The 20,246-nt window shown below is 38.9% G+C and overlaps 2 protein-coding genes across 2 annotated transcripts in view; both read left to right on the top strand.

The window, feature by feature from the left end:
• c5 (complement component 5) overlaps positions 1 to 13,127 on the top strand; it is a 95,469-nt gene extending 82,342 nt beyond the window's left edge. The window contains exons 36-40 of the mRNA XM_072240668.1: positions 217 to 303; positions 1,067 to 1,156; positions 5,739 to 5,822; positions 10,584 to 10,719; positions 12,611 to 13,127. Coding sequence (XP_072096769.1) covers positions 217 to 303; positions 1,067 to 1,156; positions 5,739 to 5,822; positions 10,584 to 10,719; positions 12,611 to 12,749 — 536 coding nt within the window. The 3' untranslated portion in view covers positions 12,750 to 13,127. The remainder of the gene's footprint in view (positions 1 to 216; positions 304 to 1,066; positions 1,157 to 5,738; positions 5,823 to 10,583; positions 10,720 to 12,610) is intronic.
• A 5,273-nt stretch (positions 13,128 to 18,400) lies between these two features.
• LOC140186046 (TNF receptor-associated factor 1-like) overlaps positions 18,401 to 20,246 on the top strand; it is a 62,971-nt gene continuing 61,125 nt past the window's right edge. Inside the window, exon 1 of the mRNA XM_072239870.1 lies at positions 18,401 to 18,545. Within this exon, the coding sequence (XP_072095971.1) occupies positions 18,510 to 18,545 (36 nt within the window). The 5' untranslated portion in view covers positions 18,401 to 18,509. The remainder of the gene's footprint in view (positions 18,546 to 20,246) is intronic.

The raw sequence follows: 20,246 nt of genomic DNA, 5'->3' as shown, positions 1-20,246 counted from the left end.
GAAATTAATTTACTCATTAATCTCAGAGCTCCATTTTTCACTTATTCTTGACTTCTTTTAACTCTAGTTTTGGTGACCAAGTGGCTTGAAAGAGAATGGTATATATTTAATGACCTGTCAAAATGAAATTAAATTATTAATGCAAAATCTCATTTCAGTCAAATGAGGATTATTTGGAATTGATGTATTACATAAAAATCTCATTTTTTTCTGCAGACAAAAGGTGCACTATCTTTTATAACACAGTAGAAGATAATAAGCTTTTAAAACTGTGCAGAGGGGACGAGTGCAAATGTATGAAAGGTAAAACAATAAATCTTTTATTGTTGACTTTAGGGTTTCTGTTAATGAGTATTATATAGGAAACATTGGCAACTAATAGCACATAGTGATATTGCTATGACATGAAATAAATTGACATTTATATTTCTTATGAATATAATTTAATAGTTTTACTGGTTGGGTTGAGTTGTTCTCTGATCTTGGCAATTCATTTGCAAATGTTACATCACCATACGAGGAGACATCATCAGTGCACTGTAATTTTGTGGTGTGTCCTCTGAATGCTTGGCCTTTACATACTTATCAATCAGCTGATTGACCACCATTACAGAAACTCAATTCTGATGTAGGGAGATGTTGTCACTTATTGGTTGTGTGGCAAACTCCATGCGTTGTGGCATGGAATTTTGCCCACATTGGCTCATAAATAGAATCGAGGTCTACTTGTCCATTTACAGAATTGTTTGCAGAAAACTATGCTTCTTGGAATTTGCCACTGATGATGAATTAACAGTGCACTGACGATGTCTTCTCATATGATGAAAGGTTCGCAAATGAATTGCCAAGATCGGAGAACAGCGCAACCCAACCATCAACCACCCAAGCTACACGTTTTTTAGATTATGAGAACATTATTATTTCCAATAGTTTTAATGCTATAACCAACTATAATCATTGATATAAACTAGAAAGATGTATGTTACCTACCATAGATAGCTATACTTATTTAGTGTGTGTTTTGAGTTAACTCTCAAGTTAAAAACAAAATTCTTCTGTTGTTCAGCGGAGTGCAGTGAAATGCAGCCACCAATAGATACAACCCTTACTGGACGTGAAAGATATGAAGCTGTGTGCAGTAAAAACCCAGTTTATGGTGAGTACTTTATAATCTTGGAGTTTGCTATTTACTCCTACTTTCTGAAACAAATTCACTACCGAGCATAATTAATATATTACAAAACTACACTGCACTAACCCCAAAGCTATCCTAGGTCACAGATCACTTAACTACGTGATCAAGTGATCACCACTTCAACAAAATGTTTTTTTTTTCCTTTCCTTAAGATACCAGAGGTCACAAATTCCGACAATTCTTCAATTCTAGTTGTCCTTCACTGTTCTCAGGGCTTGGTGAGGTGGCACAGAAGTGATATAACATTTAATGCTACTACCTTACAACTCAAATCATCCCGATTGTATGGAGTTTGCATGTTCTCCTTGTGTCTACATAGGATTCCCTTAGCAACACACACAAAATGCTGGAGGAACTCAGCAGGCTATTGTGGAAGGAAACCGGAGCACCCAGGGTTCCCTCACTATTACACTGAACAATTTCTCCTTCAACACCACTAATTTTCTCCAATTCAAACCTGTAGCTGTAGAAATCACAACAGCCCAGCTACATCTATTCTTTCATTGCCTGTTTCAGTCCTACTCAGGACATTCCTGCAAATCTTACTCTATTGCATCAACAAATATATTGATGCTGATTAAAACTCAAAAAAATTATGAAAATCAAGAAGAGAATCATTCAACATATCTGGACTGTGCCCCTTCATCAGAACTGGGAAATAAAGAGAGGCAAGTAGGTTTTCAGTAGAAGGTGGGAGGGATGATTGGAACAAAGGTGTTTTTTGTGATAGGATGATTTGAAATATTGTCATTTAAAGTAAACTTGGATAGCTATATGGACAGGAAAGGGTTATGGGCTGAGTGCAGGTTGGTGGGACTAGGTGAGAGTAAGCATTCAGCAACGACTAGAAGGGCCGAGATGGCCTGTTTCCATGCTGTAATTGTTATATGGAAATGGCAGTTATTAGCACATCAGATTACTGAACTTATATCACATGTTGCTAATGGTAAGTTAGCGGAACAACATCACAAGAGTATGTATAGATGAAATCCTGAAGGGATCATTCAACAAAGTCATATGGATAGAATTTAAGAATAAGGTAGTGGCAATTACTTTGCTGGATTTATACAATAGGTCTCCCAATAATCAGCAGAAAGTACAGGAATATATAGGTAAACAAATCACAGAAAGGTGTAAAAACTAAAGGGTTGTAGTAGTGGTAGATTTTAACTTTCCCATAAATGACTGAGCTTATCTTAGTGCAAAAGGCTTAGGCAAGCTGGAATTTGTTTACTGCATCCAAAAATGTTTTTGAAACAGGATGTAGATCATCCTGTCACTGAAGGAGCGCCACTTCAATCTATCTTTGGATGTGAAATAGGGCAAGTGTCAATTGTGGAACAGTTACAGTGACATATTCCTGTAGGTTTCAAGTAATAATAGAAAGGGAAAAGTGTTGCCCTCAATTTAAGATCCAAAATTCAGAGAAGACATCTAGCACAAATCAGAATTTGGCACAGTTTTAAGGTGCTTGGAAGTATATACAGAGGAGATGTCAGGGGTAAGTTTTTTTACACAGAGAGTGGTGATTGCGTGGAATGGGCCGCCAGTGATGGTGGTGGAGGCGGATACAATAGGGTCTTTTAAGAGACGCTTGGATAGGTACATGGAGCTTAGAAAAGTAGAGGACTATGGGTAACCCTAGGTAATTTCTAAAGTAAGTACGTGTTCAGCACAACATTGTGGGCCGAAGGGCTGGTATTGTGCTGTAGGTTTTCTATGTTTCTATGTTCTATATGTCGATTGGGAGGGGATGCTGCAGGTAAAACAACATCTGACAGGTGGGACTTTTTTTATGATAGTTAACAGGGCTGACATGACTCTGTAAGGGTGAAAGGCAAAGATGGCAAGATTAGAGGACTTAGGATGACAAAGTTCATTGGAGATTTGATCTGAGAGAAAAAAAGAGGCATTTGACAGATATAGGCAATGACAATCAAGCAACTTCCTTGAGGAATACCAAGGGTGTAGGAGGGTATTTAGTAAAGGAATTTGCAGGATAAACAGAAATCAGGAAATATCCTTCACAGACAAGAGAAAATTTGCAGATGCTGGAAATCAAAGTAATACACACAAAATGCTTCAGGAACCCAGGAGGCCAGGCAGCATTTATGGAAAAGAGTAAAGAGTCGATGTGTCAGGTTGAAACCTTATCCTTTACAGATAAGATGAGGAGAAACTTAAATCAGGAGCAAGATAATAGCTAAGGCATAAAAAGGCATAAATCTATAGGTAGAGCCAAGGGGTGAGGGTGAGGTCCTGAATGAATATTTCTCATCTGTTTTCACCATGGAGAAGAATGTAGTGGACAGTGAGTACAGGGAAGGATATATTGATAGTCTGGAGCATGCCAATATTAAGCAAGTAGAAGTGCTAAATGTCTTGGAATGCATAAGAGTAGATAAATTCTCAGAGTTAGATTAAATCTATCCCAGGGTGCTATGGGAAGTAAGAGAGTACTAGAGCCTTGATGGAAAGTTCCTCAACTTTATTTACCACAAGTGAGGTACTGGAAAACTGGATGATAGCTAACATTGTTCCTTTATTTATGTGGTGGGCATATGTCTGGTTGCTGCAGGCCAGTGAGCTTTAGGTCAATGGTAAGGAAATTAGTTGAGAAAATTCTAAGAGATGGGTTTCATGAAAAGCAAGGGCTGATGGTGAAAGGGATGGTTAAAACAAAGGTGTTTTTTTGTGATAGGATGATTTTTGTGATAGAGGTGGTCAATATTCTGTCTTATAATTTGATGGAGATTTTTGAAGATATAAGAGAGATGAATGAAACCAGGTCAGTAGCTGTTGTCTATATAGACTTAAGTAAGGCTTTTGAAAAGCTGCCACATTTTAGGCCTTTCCAGAAGTCTAAGATACATTAAAATCAAGGTGATCTAGCCAATTGGATTCAAAATTGATTTGGTTATAGGAAGCGAGCATGATGGTGCAAGGATGCTTTTTGATGAGAGATCTGTAACTAGTGGAGTACTGCAAGGATTGGTGCTGGGAGCTTCACTGTTACTGATATGTATTAAAACCCTGGATATGAATGCAGGACGTATATTGGTAAATCTGTGCATGGCATGAAAATTGATGGTCTGGATAGCAAGGAATGATGTCTAAGGCTACAAGAGGATATAGATCACTTGGAAGGCTGGGCAAAAAAAATTGGCAGATGGAATTTAATCCCAACAAATGTGAGGAGGTCAAATGAGGATAGGATATATACAACAAATAACAAAGCATTAAGGAATATTGATAAACAGAGAAACTTAGGGATCCCATAGTTTCCTGAAAACAGCAACATGGCAATAGAATGGTGAAGAAGGCATATTGCATGCTTCATAGGTGTGGGGGGGTGGTATAGAATATAAAAGCTGGGACATTATTTCCAGCTTTTCATAACTCTGGATAGGCTGTACTTGGAGTACTGTGTACAGCTCTGGTTGCCACACTACAGGAAGGATGTAATTGTGGTGGAAACACTGCAGGGGAGATTCTCCAAAGTGTTGGGAAGAGATTGGAAAGGCTTGATTTGTTTTGGCCTGGAGTGAAAGAGGTTGAGGGGTGACGACAGAAGTGTATAAGATTATGAGAGGCATAGATAAGCATAAATAGCCAAAACCTTTTGTTTCCTCTTGGTAGTGGTACTAAAAACAACAGGGCATGGGTTAAGGTGAGAGGAAAGATTTTTAAAGTGGATCTGCATGGTCATTTATTTTTCATAGGGTGGTTGATGTCTGGAACATGGTGCCAGGGGTAGTGGATTCAAACAAAATTACTATGTTTAAAAGGCATTTAGACAAGCACTTAATCAGACAAGGTGTAGATAGATGCAACTTTATTGTAGCAGACATCCCACCCTGCAAAAACTCATTTCAGGGAGGTAGCACCATCAATTTTGCGGGAGACTTCCGGGAGAGGTGGAATGTCTGCAATAGCGTAGCTCCTTAGCAGCTGGCCAGCTAGTTTAAATAACGTTAGCTATGCTAATGAACAAATGACACCTGTTAAACTCACCTCAACATGTCTTTTACAGTCTTAACCCACCATGGGCAATAGAAAAGTCACTGTTGCAAACAGTGCAGCGAGCAACACTGTCATTATTTTGACCCCTATTAGGCAGGGGTACACTTTAGTGTAGTCTGGGGTGACGTACGTTTTATATTTTCTTTTTTTGGAACGCTCTGCCACTCTGACTTTTTTGGAACTCTCTCACTCTCTCTCTCATTCGTGGTCCCTCTCACTTGTGCTCGCTTTCTCGCTCTTGCTCTCACCCTCACGCTCTCTCTCGTGGACGCGCTCTCTCGCGCTTGCTTTCTTGCTCTTGTGCTCGCTCTCTCGCTCTTTCTCGCACGTTCTCTCACGCTCGCTCTCAAAAAAATCAATTTCCAGGACATTGTATATAATTTGCGGGCATCAGGGAGCCACTATTAATATGCGGGAGACTCCCAGAACTTCGGGGAGAGGTTGGATGTCTGCACATACATGTCCAGGCTCCATCTTTTTGTTATCTCTAGAATTTTAACTTTTAAAAAATTTTATACAGCCTACAGGTTGCAAATTTTGTTTTCCGAGGAGCAGATCAATTTCATCAAGTACAACGCCACTATTCAGGAAATATATATGACAGGTTTGTTCTAATTTGAATAATATTGCACTGAACTCTTTAGATGTTCTGTACTCCAGAACAAGAAATAACATGTTTTTTTTATGGATCAGCTAGCTTATTTACTTGTTGTACACTCATATCTACCAGTCACTGGCAGATACGATGGACTTGAGTTGATGACTAATCCAAAAAGAAATATTAAATAAAGCAAAGTAAAATGATGCTGATGCTGGAAATATGGAATAAAAACAGAGAATGTTGTAAATACTCAACCAGTTAAGCAGCAACTCTGGAATGCCAAAAAAAAAGCCAATGTCTCAAGTCGTTGAAACTTCTTCAGAGCCAAGAAATACAGAAAACGTGTTTGTGAAGACAGCAGAACAGAGCAAGGAGTCTCAAAGTAATTCCTTCAGTATATTAAAATGGGGAGGGAAAAACCTGTAATGGTGTTAGAAGCTCATTGAAAGTGGCATGAAATGATGATCTGTTGGATAAGAATTTATTTCTTCCTATCTCAAATCCATGCCTCCTCCCTAGTTAAGAAACTTCACAGATACAATGTGACACCTCTGATGTCCTATGAGGCAGTTTCCCAGACCTAACAAGGGACATGCAATCTCTCTGTACCTTCATCTCACACTAGAATGGAATGGGGACTGCCCGTTGCTCCCTCAAACAGAGTCCAAACCAGTTCCCATTCATCTATACATCATTCACCTGGCTAAATTCATTCTTGCATTTGGCAACTTCTCCTTCAACTCTGCACATTTTCCCCAGGTCAAAGATGTAACAATGAAAACAGACACGGAAAAGTCCATGTTTCAATCCTACTCAACCCCCCAGTTGTTTCAGGCAGATGGGGCTTGTCAGCTTGTCTAGGAGAAGGAAAACTCTGATCTCAAACCACCACTGCCTCCATTTATGTGAAAGGCTTCAGGAGTAAACCACGAGGAAAAATCCAGAGCTGTTAGTGCCTAAGGCAGTCCTAGGTTTAGTTCAGGGCTGACTGGCAACTCCTGCAACACTGCTAGTGCTGGACTTTATCAGTAGCTGCTGTTCTTTTGGATTCATCAGCTGCGTGGAAAGTGTGGACAACGGCTCGTTCACCATATCAAACTGCCCTGGCTTGTGTATCATATATGCAGCTGGGTTGCAACATCTATGGTTGATCCCAACCAACAAAGGGCCTCAAGCCCTCTCTCTCTATTTTTTAATCTGCCATACTGGTGACAGTATTACTGCTGCTTCCTGGACGCATAAAAAATTGTAAGTTCATTTACTTCCACTGATAATTTCCACCTTAAACAGATGCTGGAAATCCAGAGTAATACACACAAGATGCTGGAGGAACTCAGCAGATCAGGTAGCATCTATAGAGAAGAATAAACAATTGATGTTTCAGACCAAGACCCTTCATCAGTACTGGAAAGGAAGGGGAGAGCAACGAGAATTAATTTCCTCCTTGCTCTCACTTTTGCATGGTCCATCCCTGATGTTTCCCTCTCCTGTCTGAATGGCTCTGCCTCCATCTCAGGTAGGTTAGTAACAAACATGCATTACAACCTCACAGCTATATCGACCTTACCTCCTCCCATCCTGTCTCCTGTAAGAACACCATTCCATTCTCCCCTTTACCCTGCTCTGGCATATTCATTTCCTTGATGAGAAATCTCGGAGATTTCCTCCAACTTAAACCAAATTTTCCATCCACATTTGTTAATAGGACCCTTGACCAAATCCTATTTATTCCCCATACTTCTTATTTCCCCTCTCTTAAACAGTGCAAGCACAGAGTTTGTTCAGAAGTTCTGCTGTAGGATATATGTATATCAGTAATATTAACTCAGTTTTTTTCTCTCTCCACTGTCACAGCCTAACCTGTTTTACATTTCTGACAGCTCTGACCTGAATTTCACAACTTTTACAGGGCCTCTTGTTTGTTTTTCCTCTCTCTATCCTCATTAATCTATGAACCAAATGGCTTCATTAGAAGAATGAGAGGGGATCTTATAGAAACATACAAAATTTTGAAAGGGATATATAAGATACAAAGTTGTTTCCATTGTTAGGTGAGACTAGAACTAGGGGACATTGCCTCAAGATTCAGGAGAGAAGATTTAGGACGGAGATGAGGAGAAACTGTTTTTCCCAGAGAGTGGTGAATCTGTGGAATTCTCTGCCCAGGGAAGCAGTTGAGGCTTCCTCATTAAATTTATTTAAGGAATAGATAGGTTTTTACATAGTAAGGGAATTACGGGTTATGGGGAAAAGGCAAGTAGATGGAGCTGAGTGTACAGACAGATCAGCCACGATCTTATTAAATGGCGGGGCAGGCTCGATGGGCCAGGTGGCCTACTCCTGCTCCTATTTCTTATGTTCTTGTGTTCTTATTTTCACCATGAAAACCTGGCCTTTGCTATTTAAAATTTTATCTCTTTCCGAGTCTTTGATCTAACACCATAGCCATTTCATTTTCCACAGATGCTGCCTGATCTGCTGGCTGTCTCCATTATTTCAGAATCAGAATCAGGTTTATTATCACTCGCATGTGATGTGAAATTTGTTAAATAAGCAGCAGCAGTTCAATGCAATACATAATCCAGCAGAGAAAAACAATAATAATAAATAAAAATAATAAATAAACAAGTAAATCAATTACATATATTGAATAGATTTTTTTAAACTTGCAAAAACAGAAATACTGTAAAAAAAAAAGGCATCCGTTGGTCTCATGAGACCATGGATTTGCACTTTGGAAGGTTTCCATGGTGCAGGCCTGGTCAAGGTTGTATGGAAGACCGGCAGTTGCCCATGCTGCAAGTCTCCCCTCTCCATGCCACCGATGTTGTCCAAGGGAAGGGCACTAGGGCCGATACAGCTCGGCACTGGTGTCGTCGCAGAGCCATGTGTGGTTAAGTGCCTTGCTCAAGGACACAACACGTGGCCTCAGCTGAGGCTCGAACTAGCGACCTTCAGATCAGTAGACCGACTCCTTAACCACTTGGCCACGTGCCAACACAGAGACACTGTATATATAAAATAAATACGAGGTGAGGCGGTGTCCAAAGATTCAATGTCCATTTAGGAATCGGATGGCAGAGGAGAAGAAGCTGTTCCTGAATCGCTGAGTGTGTGCTGTTCCTGAATCACTGAGTGTAGAAAGTACAGGCTTCTGTACTTTCTACCTGATGGTAACAGTAAGAAAAGAGCATGCCCTGGGTGCTGGAAGTCCTTAATAACGGGCACTGCCTCTCTGAGACATTCCTCCCTAAAGATGTCCTGGGTACTTGGTAGGCTAGTACCCAAGATGGAGCTGACTAGATTTATGACCTTCTGCAGCTTCTTTTGGTCCTGTGCGATAGCCCCCCCATACCAGACAGTGATGCAGCCTGTCAGGATGCTCTCCACGGTACAACTGTAGAGGTTTTTGAGTGTATTTGTTGACATCCCAAATCTCTTCAAACTCCTAATAAAGTATAGCCGCTGCTTTGCCTTCTTTATAACTACATCGATATGTTGGGGCCAAATTAGATCCTCAGAGATCTTGACACCCAAGGACTTGAAGCTGCTCACTCTCTCCACTTCTGATCCTTCTATGAGGATCAGTATGTGTTCCTTCGTCTTACCCTTCCTGAAGTCACAATCAGCTCTTTCATCTTACTGACGTTGAGTGCCAGGTTGTCGCTGCAGCATCACTCCACTAGTTGGCATATCTCACTCCTGTACACCGTCACGTCACCACCTGATATTCTATCAACAATGGTTGTATCATCAACAAATTTATAGATGGTATTTGAGCTATGCCTAGCCACACAGTCATGTGTATATAGAGAGTAGGGCAGTGGGCTAAGCACACACCCCTGAGGTGCGCCAGTGTTGATCGTCAGCGAGGAGAATATGTTATCACCAATCTGCACAAATTATGGTCTTCCGATTAGGAAGTTGAGGATCCAATTGCAGAGGAAGGTACAGAGGCCCAGGTTCTGCAACTTTTCAATCAGGATTGTGGGAATGATGGTATTAAATGCTGAGCTATAGTTGATGAACGGTATTCTGACGTAAGTGTTTGTGTTGTCGAGATAGCCTAAAGCCATGTGGAAAGCCGTTGAGATTGCATCTGCCATTGACCTATTGTGGCAATAGGCAAATTGCAATGGGTCCAGGTCCTTGCTGAAGCAGGAGTTCAGTCTAGTCATGACCAACCTCTCAAAGCATTTTATTACTGTCAATGTGAGTGCTACTGGGCGATAGTCCACGTTATTCTTCTTAGGCACTGGTAATTGCTGCCTTTTTGAAGCAAGTGGGAACTTCTGCCCGTTGCAGTGAGAGGTTGAAAATGTCCTTGAATACTCCCGCTAGTTGGCTGGCACAGGTTTTCAGAGCCATACCAGGTACTCCATCGGGACCTTCTGCCTTGTGAGGCTTCTCTCTCTTTAAAGACAGCCTAACATGAGCCTCTGAGATGGAGATCACTGGGTCATCAGGGGCAGAAATATAGAAAAATATTTTTTATTTTATTTCAGATTTTCAGCATCTACAGTTTTTGATTTTCATTATTTGTCTCAATCTCCACAGGTGCTGCCCAACTGGCTGAGTATTTAGTATTCTGTCCTTAAGTTACATAAACATGTAAAAGGAAAGTGTGCATTTTGTAATCATTGTGACAGCAATAGCTTGCATTAAATAAAATGTATTTCAACATTCTTAACTTATTCTAAATAACAAAACTTCTTCTCCAGGTATTAAAATGCCTGACTAAATTGATGTGCATTTTTGTTATAGCTGAAAGAGTTCAACAAAACTCATTAATAACTCTAATCAAAAAAGACACTTGCCTTGGTGTTACCTTAACGCAAGGACAAACGTATTTGATTGTGGGGAAAACTAGCCTAAAGTTTAGTTCATCAAGAAGATTTATGTAAGTATTTGATTATCATTTCCTGAGGTATACAACATTCTCCTCTCTGATCTTAGTAGGGCTCTCCTAAATGAGACATTTTTCAAATTGTATCATAACGCTATATTTTATCCTTCTACAATTATTTATTTTTATCAAATTCTAATTGTAATGATTCCGTTCAAGGTAAGTACTGATATTTTAAATAAACTAAAAATCTGAGATCACTTTACCAATATTTTGGTCTAATATTGAAAATCATTTTTGTGTAGAGTGATGCAGTAGTGCTTTAGTCACAATCGGATAGTTTTATCTATACTATTTGATTTTAATCGAAATATCAATGGTTTGAATTAATTAATAGAAAAGGACTTTTATATAAATAATGTGGAATAATAAATTGAACTTTTGGCCTGCAATTAGCATATTTTATTATTCCTATTTAGAAAGCTTTCTTTATTCACTTGCTAATGTTGATCACAGTCAACGACAGCATTTGATCTCAATTCCTAATTTGTTTTGAATGGAATGTTTCAAAGGAAATTATGAACAGATTTAGGCCATTTCAGTGGTAAGTTAGGAGTGAACCATATTAAATTCAGGACTGCAGATTTCTTTCCCCAATGGATATTAGCAAATCACTTGTATTTTAATGACAGTTTCCTCATTCTATGGTTAACTTTATTTCCCTTAGTATAATGATCAGGGAGGCACAGAGAGAATTTGTAATCATTGACAAGTTATTGTCTCAGCAGAAGAACACATGAACTTATACAATCAAATACCAGTCTGCATACCTGTTAAGTTTTTCTGACCTTTCATGAATAATCAAAAAAATAGACAAGGCAATACCAGTAAAATGGAGTCTCTGCTGGCCATGTGTTCCTCGTAGTTATGTTCCAAATCTCCACATAACATGTCCATGGGGCACTCCTCATCCACGATATTTGGTCTCGGGTAGCTGAAGAGTTATGGCTACCTTGTGTCTGAAAACCTCTGCTTTTTTTTACTTACTTCTTAGCAGTTCAAATGTTACCTTTCAGTGTTACTGGCTATGGGTCATTTGACTGATATTTAACACCTTATTGGTGCTGGTCCAAGCCAGCATCCATTTATTGCCCTATTTTCCACAAGTGACAATGAGTAATTTATGGCTCTTTGTTTAAAAACAGTTACAAAACAGCAACCATTTTGATTCACTCAGGGCAGACACACAGACCCCAACAGTCACAAACCAGCATGTTATATCTAACCAAAGAGCACCTCACAAATAACATTTATTTGGAAATTATCTCTAGTCCAGCCTCCTTTAAAACTCTGATCAAGCCAAGCAACTTCAGTTCACAAAATGGAGGACAGAGTCATTCCTTTGACCTCTGGCAAGAACATAGACAATTGGTCTGTCAGCTTCCACTGTCCTCGACTCATTTGAGTTTGACATTTCCTTCCATATTTTAATTCTGCCATGGCCAACATCTTTAAAGATGCATTAAAAAGTAGTATTTCAATGTCTAGCAGCCATAGAGGGAGTTGAACTCAAGATCATTGCCCTAACTTTTGAATTGCTGAACCATAACTTACGATGGTTTCATTCTCTAAATCAAAAGACCCTATTAATATAATCTCATTGTTCTATTAGCTCATATGAAGATGATTAAAGTTATGCTAAAGCCTCAAATTATTATCATATATGTTAGGACCTCACACTTTGGGTAAATGAACAAAAATAATGCTTTTTACTGGGTAATTGTAAATTAATTGGGGAATAAAAAACGGAGTGACCAGTGACAGACCTAAGCTATATTTGTCTTTTTGATGACCAGCAAGAGGGTGTACCAACATCATTGTGAATGGTGTCATAGATGATATGTCCTCATTGGTGTGCTTTATAACATTTTTGTTTTTATATTAGATACGAATTTCCCTTGGATTCATCCAGTTGGATTGAAGAGTGGCCTTCTGCAAATGAATGCTCAGAGAATGAATGTGAAGAATTCCTCCAGCAAATGGCAGATTTTTCACTTGAACTCTTAATTAATGGATGTTCATAGAAGGTGAACTGGACCACATTTGAATCTTAAAATTCTTCTTTTTGTTACTTTGGTAATAGTAGTTTACTGATTTTCTTTTGAATAAGGTAGAAGTTTATAATAATGTTTCACATCTTTTGGATACAGTAAAATAAAATATTTGCTAAACTTTATGGAGCTATCTTTCAAGCCACAGTTTGATCAAAATAGATTTTTCCAAAAATAAACATCTTTATTCATATTCATAATGTAAGCATCTTCTTGTGACTGACCTTGAAAATTATCTTAGAAGTTAAAATGTGAATGTTTATGGTGTCTGAGTGTTAAATGACTAAAATTTGTATGTTTATTACATTGAAATGTATTTAATCCCTCATTCACTATTACTTCCAATTAAATATGAATGATTAAATGTTGTCTTTTATTTTATTCCATATAAAATGCTTTTTCTCTAGAATGTATTTGTTTGCAATTGGTTTAATTTGTCAGTAAAAACAATGACAATGTTTTATTTCTTAGTGCTTCAGCCTGAGTGCAAAATGAGGGAAACAAATTGCACTACTTTTGTTGAGTCGTTGACCATATGCCGCTTCCCACCTTCTGAATTTATATCCAATTGTTTTTGACCAGTCATAGGACTCTTATGATCTTCTAGTTTCCTTAAAGTTACCTGATTTCTCAATAACCATATTCTTAAATATGTGTGCAGGGTGAAACAGAGTTAATGGTCCAGGTCAATAACCATTTATCAGATTACCTGAAATGATGGCTCTGTTTCTCTCAAAACCGATGCTGCCTGACCTGTTCATCGTTTCCACATTTTGCACTTTTGCTTCTTATTACTTTTCAATATTACATAACACCCCCTCACCAGGCTCGTAAGTAAACTTGGCTGCTTTGCTAACAGCCACATGACTCAGCAGTGAGAAAGCCACCCTTCACAAACAATACACTTCCAGGGTCAGTATGATTTGAGGTTCAACCAAACAGGAACGTCGTGTTGTTCCGACCAAAGAAATCTCAATATGAGAGAATGCTGTGTAAATACTGCCCATACAATTGTTGGTCAGTAAGAAATAACAGATCATACACCACTTAAAATTACAAAGATAGTATATTTACAAATTGCAGCTTTATAGAACAGTTGGTAAGATAGAAAAAAAAGGGCCCATTACAGTCAAACCAGTCCAATATGCACGTAAAGTTGGAGCTCATCCTGGAGTTGTCTCTTTACTCAAGCATTGGACCTACAGTCTGCACGCAAACACACACCACATTCGGAACTTTGCTCGAAATCCAAACGGGCTCTGGCTTGAGAGTATTGACCCTTCCTCCTTGGAGCCATTCATCTGCATAAAGCACTTCATACAACGGGGATGCTCCTTCCCATGGCGTTCTCAGGCATCTGTCCTCTCCGCAGCTCCTGCCAAAAAAAAGACCCGCGAACCACACTGTCTGTCACTTAAAACTCTCTCTGCCTCGCTCTCTCTAGAATTTTCTCCCAAATCCTTCAGCCTGATTGGCTGACACAGCATTGGCTGAAACCAAAACATACTACCAGCAGAACACATGGTTTTTGCGGAAGACTCCTGAAATGAAATACCTACAGCATAGCAGTATAATAAATCTTAACCGCTACAATTATTATCTGAAGATACAAGACTTCATTATTTTGGTCATTTTAGAATGTTCTGTACTTAAGTGACAGTTCTGTCCCAAAGTGGCTCAAAATACCCATACCTTGATCCTTTTACAAATTCTGATGTAAGCCCACAGGATCTTATTTAAATAGGGGAGAAGATTGTAATGGCTGGAAACAACTCATTGCTTTATTTGTAATGATTGGAAACAACTTTAATAATTTTATTGTTTTCTTTTAACTGGAATAATAAAACCTTTATTGCTCTTACCAACATTTCAACCCTGAACACTGAGAACAAATTAGCTCAAGGGAGTGAGAGTGAGGGTCTACACAACAGTGCAGAAAATTTTGATTGTAGCTTTTTATTTAATCATTAAGACAGACGACTTCCCTTGAAGATGTTAGAATATTTTGATAACGATTGCCTGGTGGAAACCACATTGTACTACCCCAAAGGTGTTGCAATGTGACCTATTGCATTATTTATATTACCTTCCAACAGATGCCAAACCGATCACACCAATCAGGCAAGAGAAGTACTTGAGATACTTGTTTACTTGAAGGCTGGAAATAACAGGAAGTGGTTACATCAAGACAGAGCTGACTCTTGGGTATTACTTATCATATTCTGCAAAGAAGTCACTTCCTGAGCAAGCTAAAAGTCACAAACCTAAACTAGGGAATAAGATGAGATGAGATAAGGGAATAAGATATCCACTTTCTATGGATATCCTCTGACCTGCTTAATTATACTAACATTTTCTATTTTATGTTCTAACATCATGTTACCTCAGTTTTCTTATTCTACTCCCATAAGTCTAGCCTGCTGGATAGGTCCCTCCACCTTACAATTAACAACTCAGTGCACAGTCCCTCTCCTTTTAAAATGTCCTGCCTGATCACAACACATTTACACAATAAATTAAATAGTCGATATTTTCACTCAACCTTCTATCCTTTCTCTTACCAACTCATCCATAACCCAGACTTCTACTCCCATCCTGTGCTGCCAGGCCCTCAAATGGGCTCATGGAGTGGTCCCCTAAAATAGTGTCACTCTTCAAAACGAACTACAAATCCCATGGCTAATGGTTTCCTGTTAATAGACAATAGGTGCAGGAGTAGGCCATTTGGCCCTTCGAGCCAGCAACGCCATTAACTGTGATCATGGCTGATCATCCACTATCAGTATCCAGTCCCTGCCTTATCCCCATAACCTTTGATTCCACTATCTTTAAGAGCTCTATCCATCTCTTTTTTGAAAGCATCCAGAGACTTGGCCTCCGCAGCCTCCTGGGGCAGAGCATTCCATATATCTACCACTCTCTGGGTGAAAAAGTTTTTCCTCAACTCCGTTCTAAATGGCCTACCCCTAATTCTTAAACCGTGGCCTCTGGTTCTGGACTCACCCATCAGCGGGAACATGCTTCCTGCCTGCAGCGTGTCCAATCCCTTAATAATCTTATATGTTTCAATAAGATCCCCTCTCAGCCTTCTAAATTCCAGAGTATACAAGCCCAGTCGCTCCAATCTTTCGACATATGACAGTCCCGCCATCCCGGGAATTAACCTTGTGAACCTGCGCTGCACTCCCTCAATAGCAAGAATGTCCTTCCTCAAATTTGGAGGCCAAAACTGCACACAGTACTCACCAGTGTGGTGTCACCAGGGCCCTGTACAGCTGCAGGAGGACCCCTTTGCTTTTATACTCAATTCCCCTTGTTATGAAGGCCAGCATGCCATAGCTTTCTTAAGAAATCCTGGTATTTAACGTTTTTTTTTGGAGGTAAACCCATGTGTCTGAAAAATCTGAAGTTGAAATTCATACATACTTTTTAAAAAGGGAAATGCAGTAACGCAGAATAACAATAACATGTTTTCTAAAAGAAACATCTACTCTTTATGTCTTTATATGTTACTGTAAACCCTGTATCACTTTATTACCAAGTCTTTCAGATATGAAGAAGATTTCTAGTCTTCTGACTTTAATTAAACAAACTGAACTGGTGAATTTCAGTCCATTCATACTTAGCTGATTCTTCAGTTGGTTGGCACAGTAGGGCTGATAATGTTGCTAAATCAGGAATGAACTGGCCACAGTAACTGATGGATTCAGGCAAAATACAAATGAAATTTAATGTTAGGTCTGGAGTATTAACAACAGTGTGACCTTCTGTGGATCCAGTATATCACTGGAGAAATGATGCCATGTTCTTTGTTGTAAATTTTTGGAGACAACATTATTAAGATGTTGAAATTTAGTTAATGGATTAGCTGGTAAGAGGAAGGTCAGAAAGGTTGATTAAAAATATTGACTACATAATTTACTGTGTAAATTTGCTGTGATTTGAAGGAACTTCTACAAGGAAAGGAAGAACTGCTGGTTGTATTCTTTATTTTTATTCTCTCAGTGGAACTCGGAAAACAAAAGGTTTTGTCCCTAGTCCTCTGGAGAAGGAAAGTAAATGTGCCAAGCTGACCGGGATAGAGGTAAGGAAAGGGAGACCTTGTTAACCATAGCAGAAACGACAGTCAAGTCAATAGTGTTGGAACCATTAGAATGGGCTTAGTGGAAGGAGCTGTCTAAATGGAATGCACCAGGACCACATGAATGAAACCAGTGATGAGGAAGAATCACAGCTATGTCACTTAGTCACTGAGAAATTGATTAGGTTATTTGTTCCAACATGATGGTGGGGAAGCATCAAGAACACCTTCATAAAATGATGACTCCAGAAGGCGGCGTCCACCATTAAGGACTCTCCTTAATGGACTATCCTATTAAAAATAGTGATGGTAGGGAGTGTTTGCTGAGTGTTTTTAAAAAATGACTACAGATGCTGGAACCTGGAGAAAGATGGAAAATGCTAGAGGACCTCAGCAGGTCAGGCACCAACTATGGATATATATATTATATATGTTAGTTAAATTAAATAAATAGTGCAAAGAAGGTAGTGAGGGAGTGTTCATGGGTTCAATGTCCCTTCAGAAATACGCTGGCAGAGGGCAAGAAGCTGAACTGCTGAATCCTGCACCTCTCCCCTGATGGTAGCAGTGAGAAGAGGGCATGTCCTGGGAGGTTAGTGCCCGTGATGGAGCTGACTGAGTTCACAACTTCTGCAGCTTCTTTCGATCCTGTGCAGTAGCCCCCACACCCACCCCCCCCATACCAAACAGTGATGCAGCTCGTGAGAGTGACCTGTATGACATCTTTGGTCATATCACTGATCTTTAATTTTGGAAGGAAAGCATGCCACTTATCTCCTCACTTACTGCGTGAAAGATGTTGTGTTATACGTCTCTTTCCAAAGAGACACACCGTTTACTTCTCTCAAAATGCCTAGCAGGTCACTCAATGTGAGCACTCTCCAGCTGTCTGTGTGAGCACCCACAGTGGGAGTTATCCTTGAAAAGTGAGTATAAGCTCTCACACCTGAAACCAGCAATCCAACAGTTTCTTACTTACCTGCTGGATCCTGGGATGTGCTGCTTCAGATTTGGTCAGAATAATGGGTGTCAATGACAAATACAACAGATGCCAGAAATCTGAAATAAAATCAGGAAATGCTTGAAACACTTAATAAGTCAAACACCCACCATCAAAAATTCTCTGCCAGGCTTGCTGCATGTTTCCAGCATTTTTATATTAATTTTTTATGGGTGTTCTCTAATTTCTGAGCAACTCATGTATGTGAGATGTTTGCTGGCAGGTGAAATCCCACAGCAGGTGAGATGACCCAGAAAATTCCAATAGATTTGGCTGTATGGAACATTGAGACTAATTCCAAACATATTATCACAAACCTAGGGTAGGTCATGAAAAATATTTTTAAAAATACATTATTAATAATGTGTTTAAACAGATTTGCTTTTATTAGACATCTAGTATTGTAGCTTGAGTGATATACAAAGCGTCTTTATAAACTTTCCCGTAGCTATGTTGTGTTCATTACTCATGGTACTGGCAGGTAAATGAACAGTCTGCTGTTATTTCATTAACCAGTAGAGTCTTTGCCATTGCAATGGAGACATGTGATGTAGGGGAATTCCAAGAGCTGCAGCTAAAATTCTTTTAGCAAAGTGCATGTCAATTTCACCATAGTGGTTTTCACAGATAAAAATAAGTTTTAAGAAAGAGAATGGCTGAATATAACTACAGGAGGTTTGAAAAACTGGTAAGTTGAATTCTTAGGGAATAATTCTGTATATTCTGTAAAAATATGTTGACAGCTTTACTCTTGCTCTTTGTTTTGTTTCATTTCAATGAGTAATGTTTCTGTGCAGATCTGAAAAATAGTGTGTTTATACTTAATAAATAACCGGCACCAATATTTCACCAGTGATCAGATCAACAATAAGAACCGCAAACAAGTATTTGTGATAGTTTTTGAACTTTAAGGTCGTAATTTAATCTTGATACTCTTCTACAGAAAGTTGTTGTTAATAAATACTGCAACATTCTTAGGTGCAAGGTTATATCCTCAACCGCAACTGCTGCCATTGATGTTCAATATGAGTACTCCATTTCATCAATTCATCATCCCTAAAACTCAAAGATCTAGAATTAAGAAGTGCCCTGTACCTGTATTAGTACAGAGCAGGAGTCAACAGACCCCTTGCTGAATGGTAGGGGTCCATGGCATAAAAAAGATTGGGAACCTCTGGAACAGCGTGATCATTGCTTATTTCAGCTCGATCACTCTGAGATATATTATAATCACTCTGTACTAATATACATTAATTTCATAAGCATGTTTGTACTTGCCTTGGCCATTTCTGTTGTTCAAAGTCTCCTTTTGTGGCTTGTTTATACTCTGTAATACCATGAAGGTACTTTCTTATGCCTGTTATTAACTGAAATATTATTTTTCTGAGCTCAGTGTTAATTTCTTGGACTACATAAGTAGCGGGTCTCTCTCTCCTGTTTCTTGTTCACTGACCTCTTACAGAATTAATTTCTCTTACACTGACCAGTGGAACATTTTGGCATCAGTCCATATCCCTGTCTGGGCTGTCACTAGTGTTTTGTAAATTGAGCAAGATTGTTGCAGATTACTTTTTAGAAAAAAATGTATTTGCATTAAGTCTGGTTTTATAATATTGGTAATGTGATAAATAATAAGGTGATGATATTTCTGCCCCCACTTTTTCCATATCCCTGTATCATTCAATCCCAAACCTCAGAGAAATTACAGGGAAGCTTTGAGTTAAAACTATTTGCTTTCACCACGGATGGACACAGCCTCTTTCATTGTCAGCTGATGAGTATTTATAGTGCCAAACTGAGGTTTTAAAAGATGTTCAAAATTAACATTCTGATACACAATACAAAAATATTTTTGTCAGCAAATAGATCTAATAAAAATTATATTAGCTCTGCAAGAGTGTTGAATGCAACCATTATAAAATTAATTATATAAAATTATTTGCTTATTTATAGTTGAAGTTAACTTCCTCTGTGTTTAATTTACATTGAGCTTCTACATAAACTCCTAATTATTTAATTAATGTATCTTTTAAAATTGGTGATCATCAGCAAACATTTGGTCATCCTTTAAAATAGCATTGGTTGTGCGACATTCTGGGTGGGGATGTGGTCGACCCATTTCTAATGACCAGTATTGTTTATTGTTCTTGGTTAAAGTGCTTTTGTGGGATTACGGTGGGAAGTTCCAGTTTGTTTATTGTTACATTTTAGTTTGGGTTATATAGTTATTTGCTTGTGTATTTGTGGGTCACCCTAACTGTAACCGGGGTGTGTTATGGTCTCCTCCCCCATCGGTGTGAAACTGGTTCGGTTCACTCCCCGGGTCACAGTGTCCGGGCTGTTTTGTGTCTATCACAAAAAATCCGTTGTTGAGCTAAAGAGCTTCCTC

The sequence above is a fragment of the Mobula birostris genome, chromosome 22, assembly GCF_030028105.1.
Source record: "Mobula birostris isolate sMobBir1 chromosome 22, sMobBir1.hap1, whole genome shotgun sequence".
Classification (NCBI taxonomy): domain Eukaryota; kingdom Metazoa; phylum Chordata; class Chondrichthyes; order Myliobatiformes; family Myliobatidae; genus Mobula; species Mobula birostris.
The sequence above is the reverse complement of the archived record's forward strand: the minus strand, read 5'-3'. Positions and strand labels throughout refer to the sequence as shown.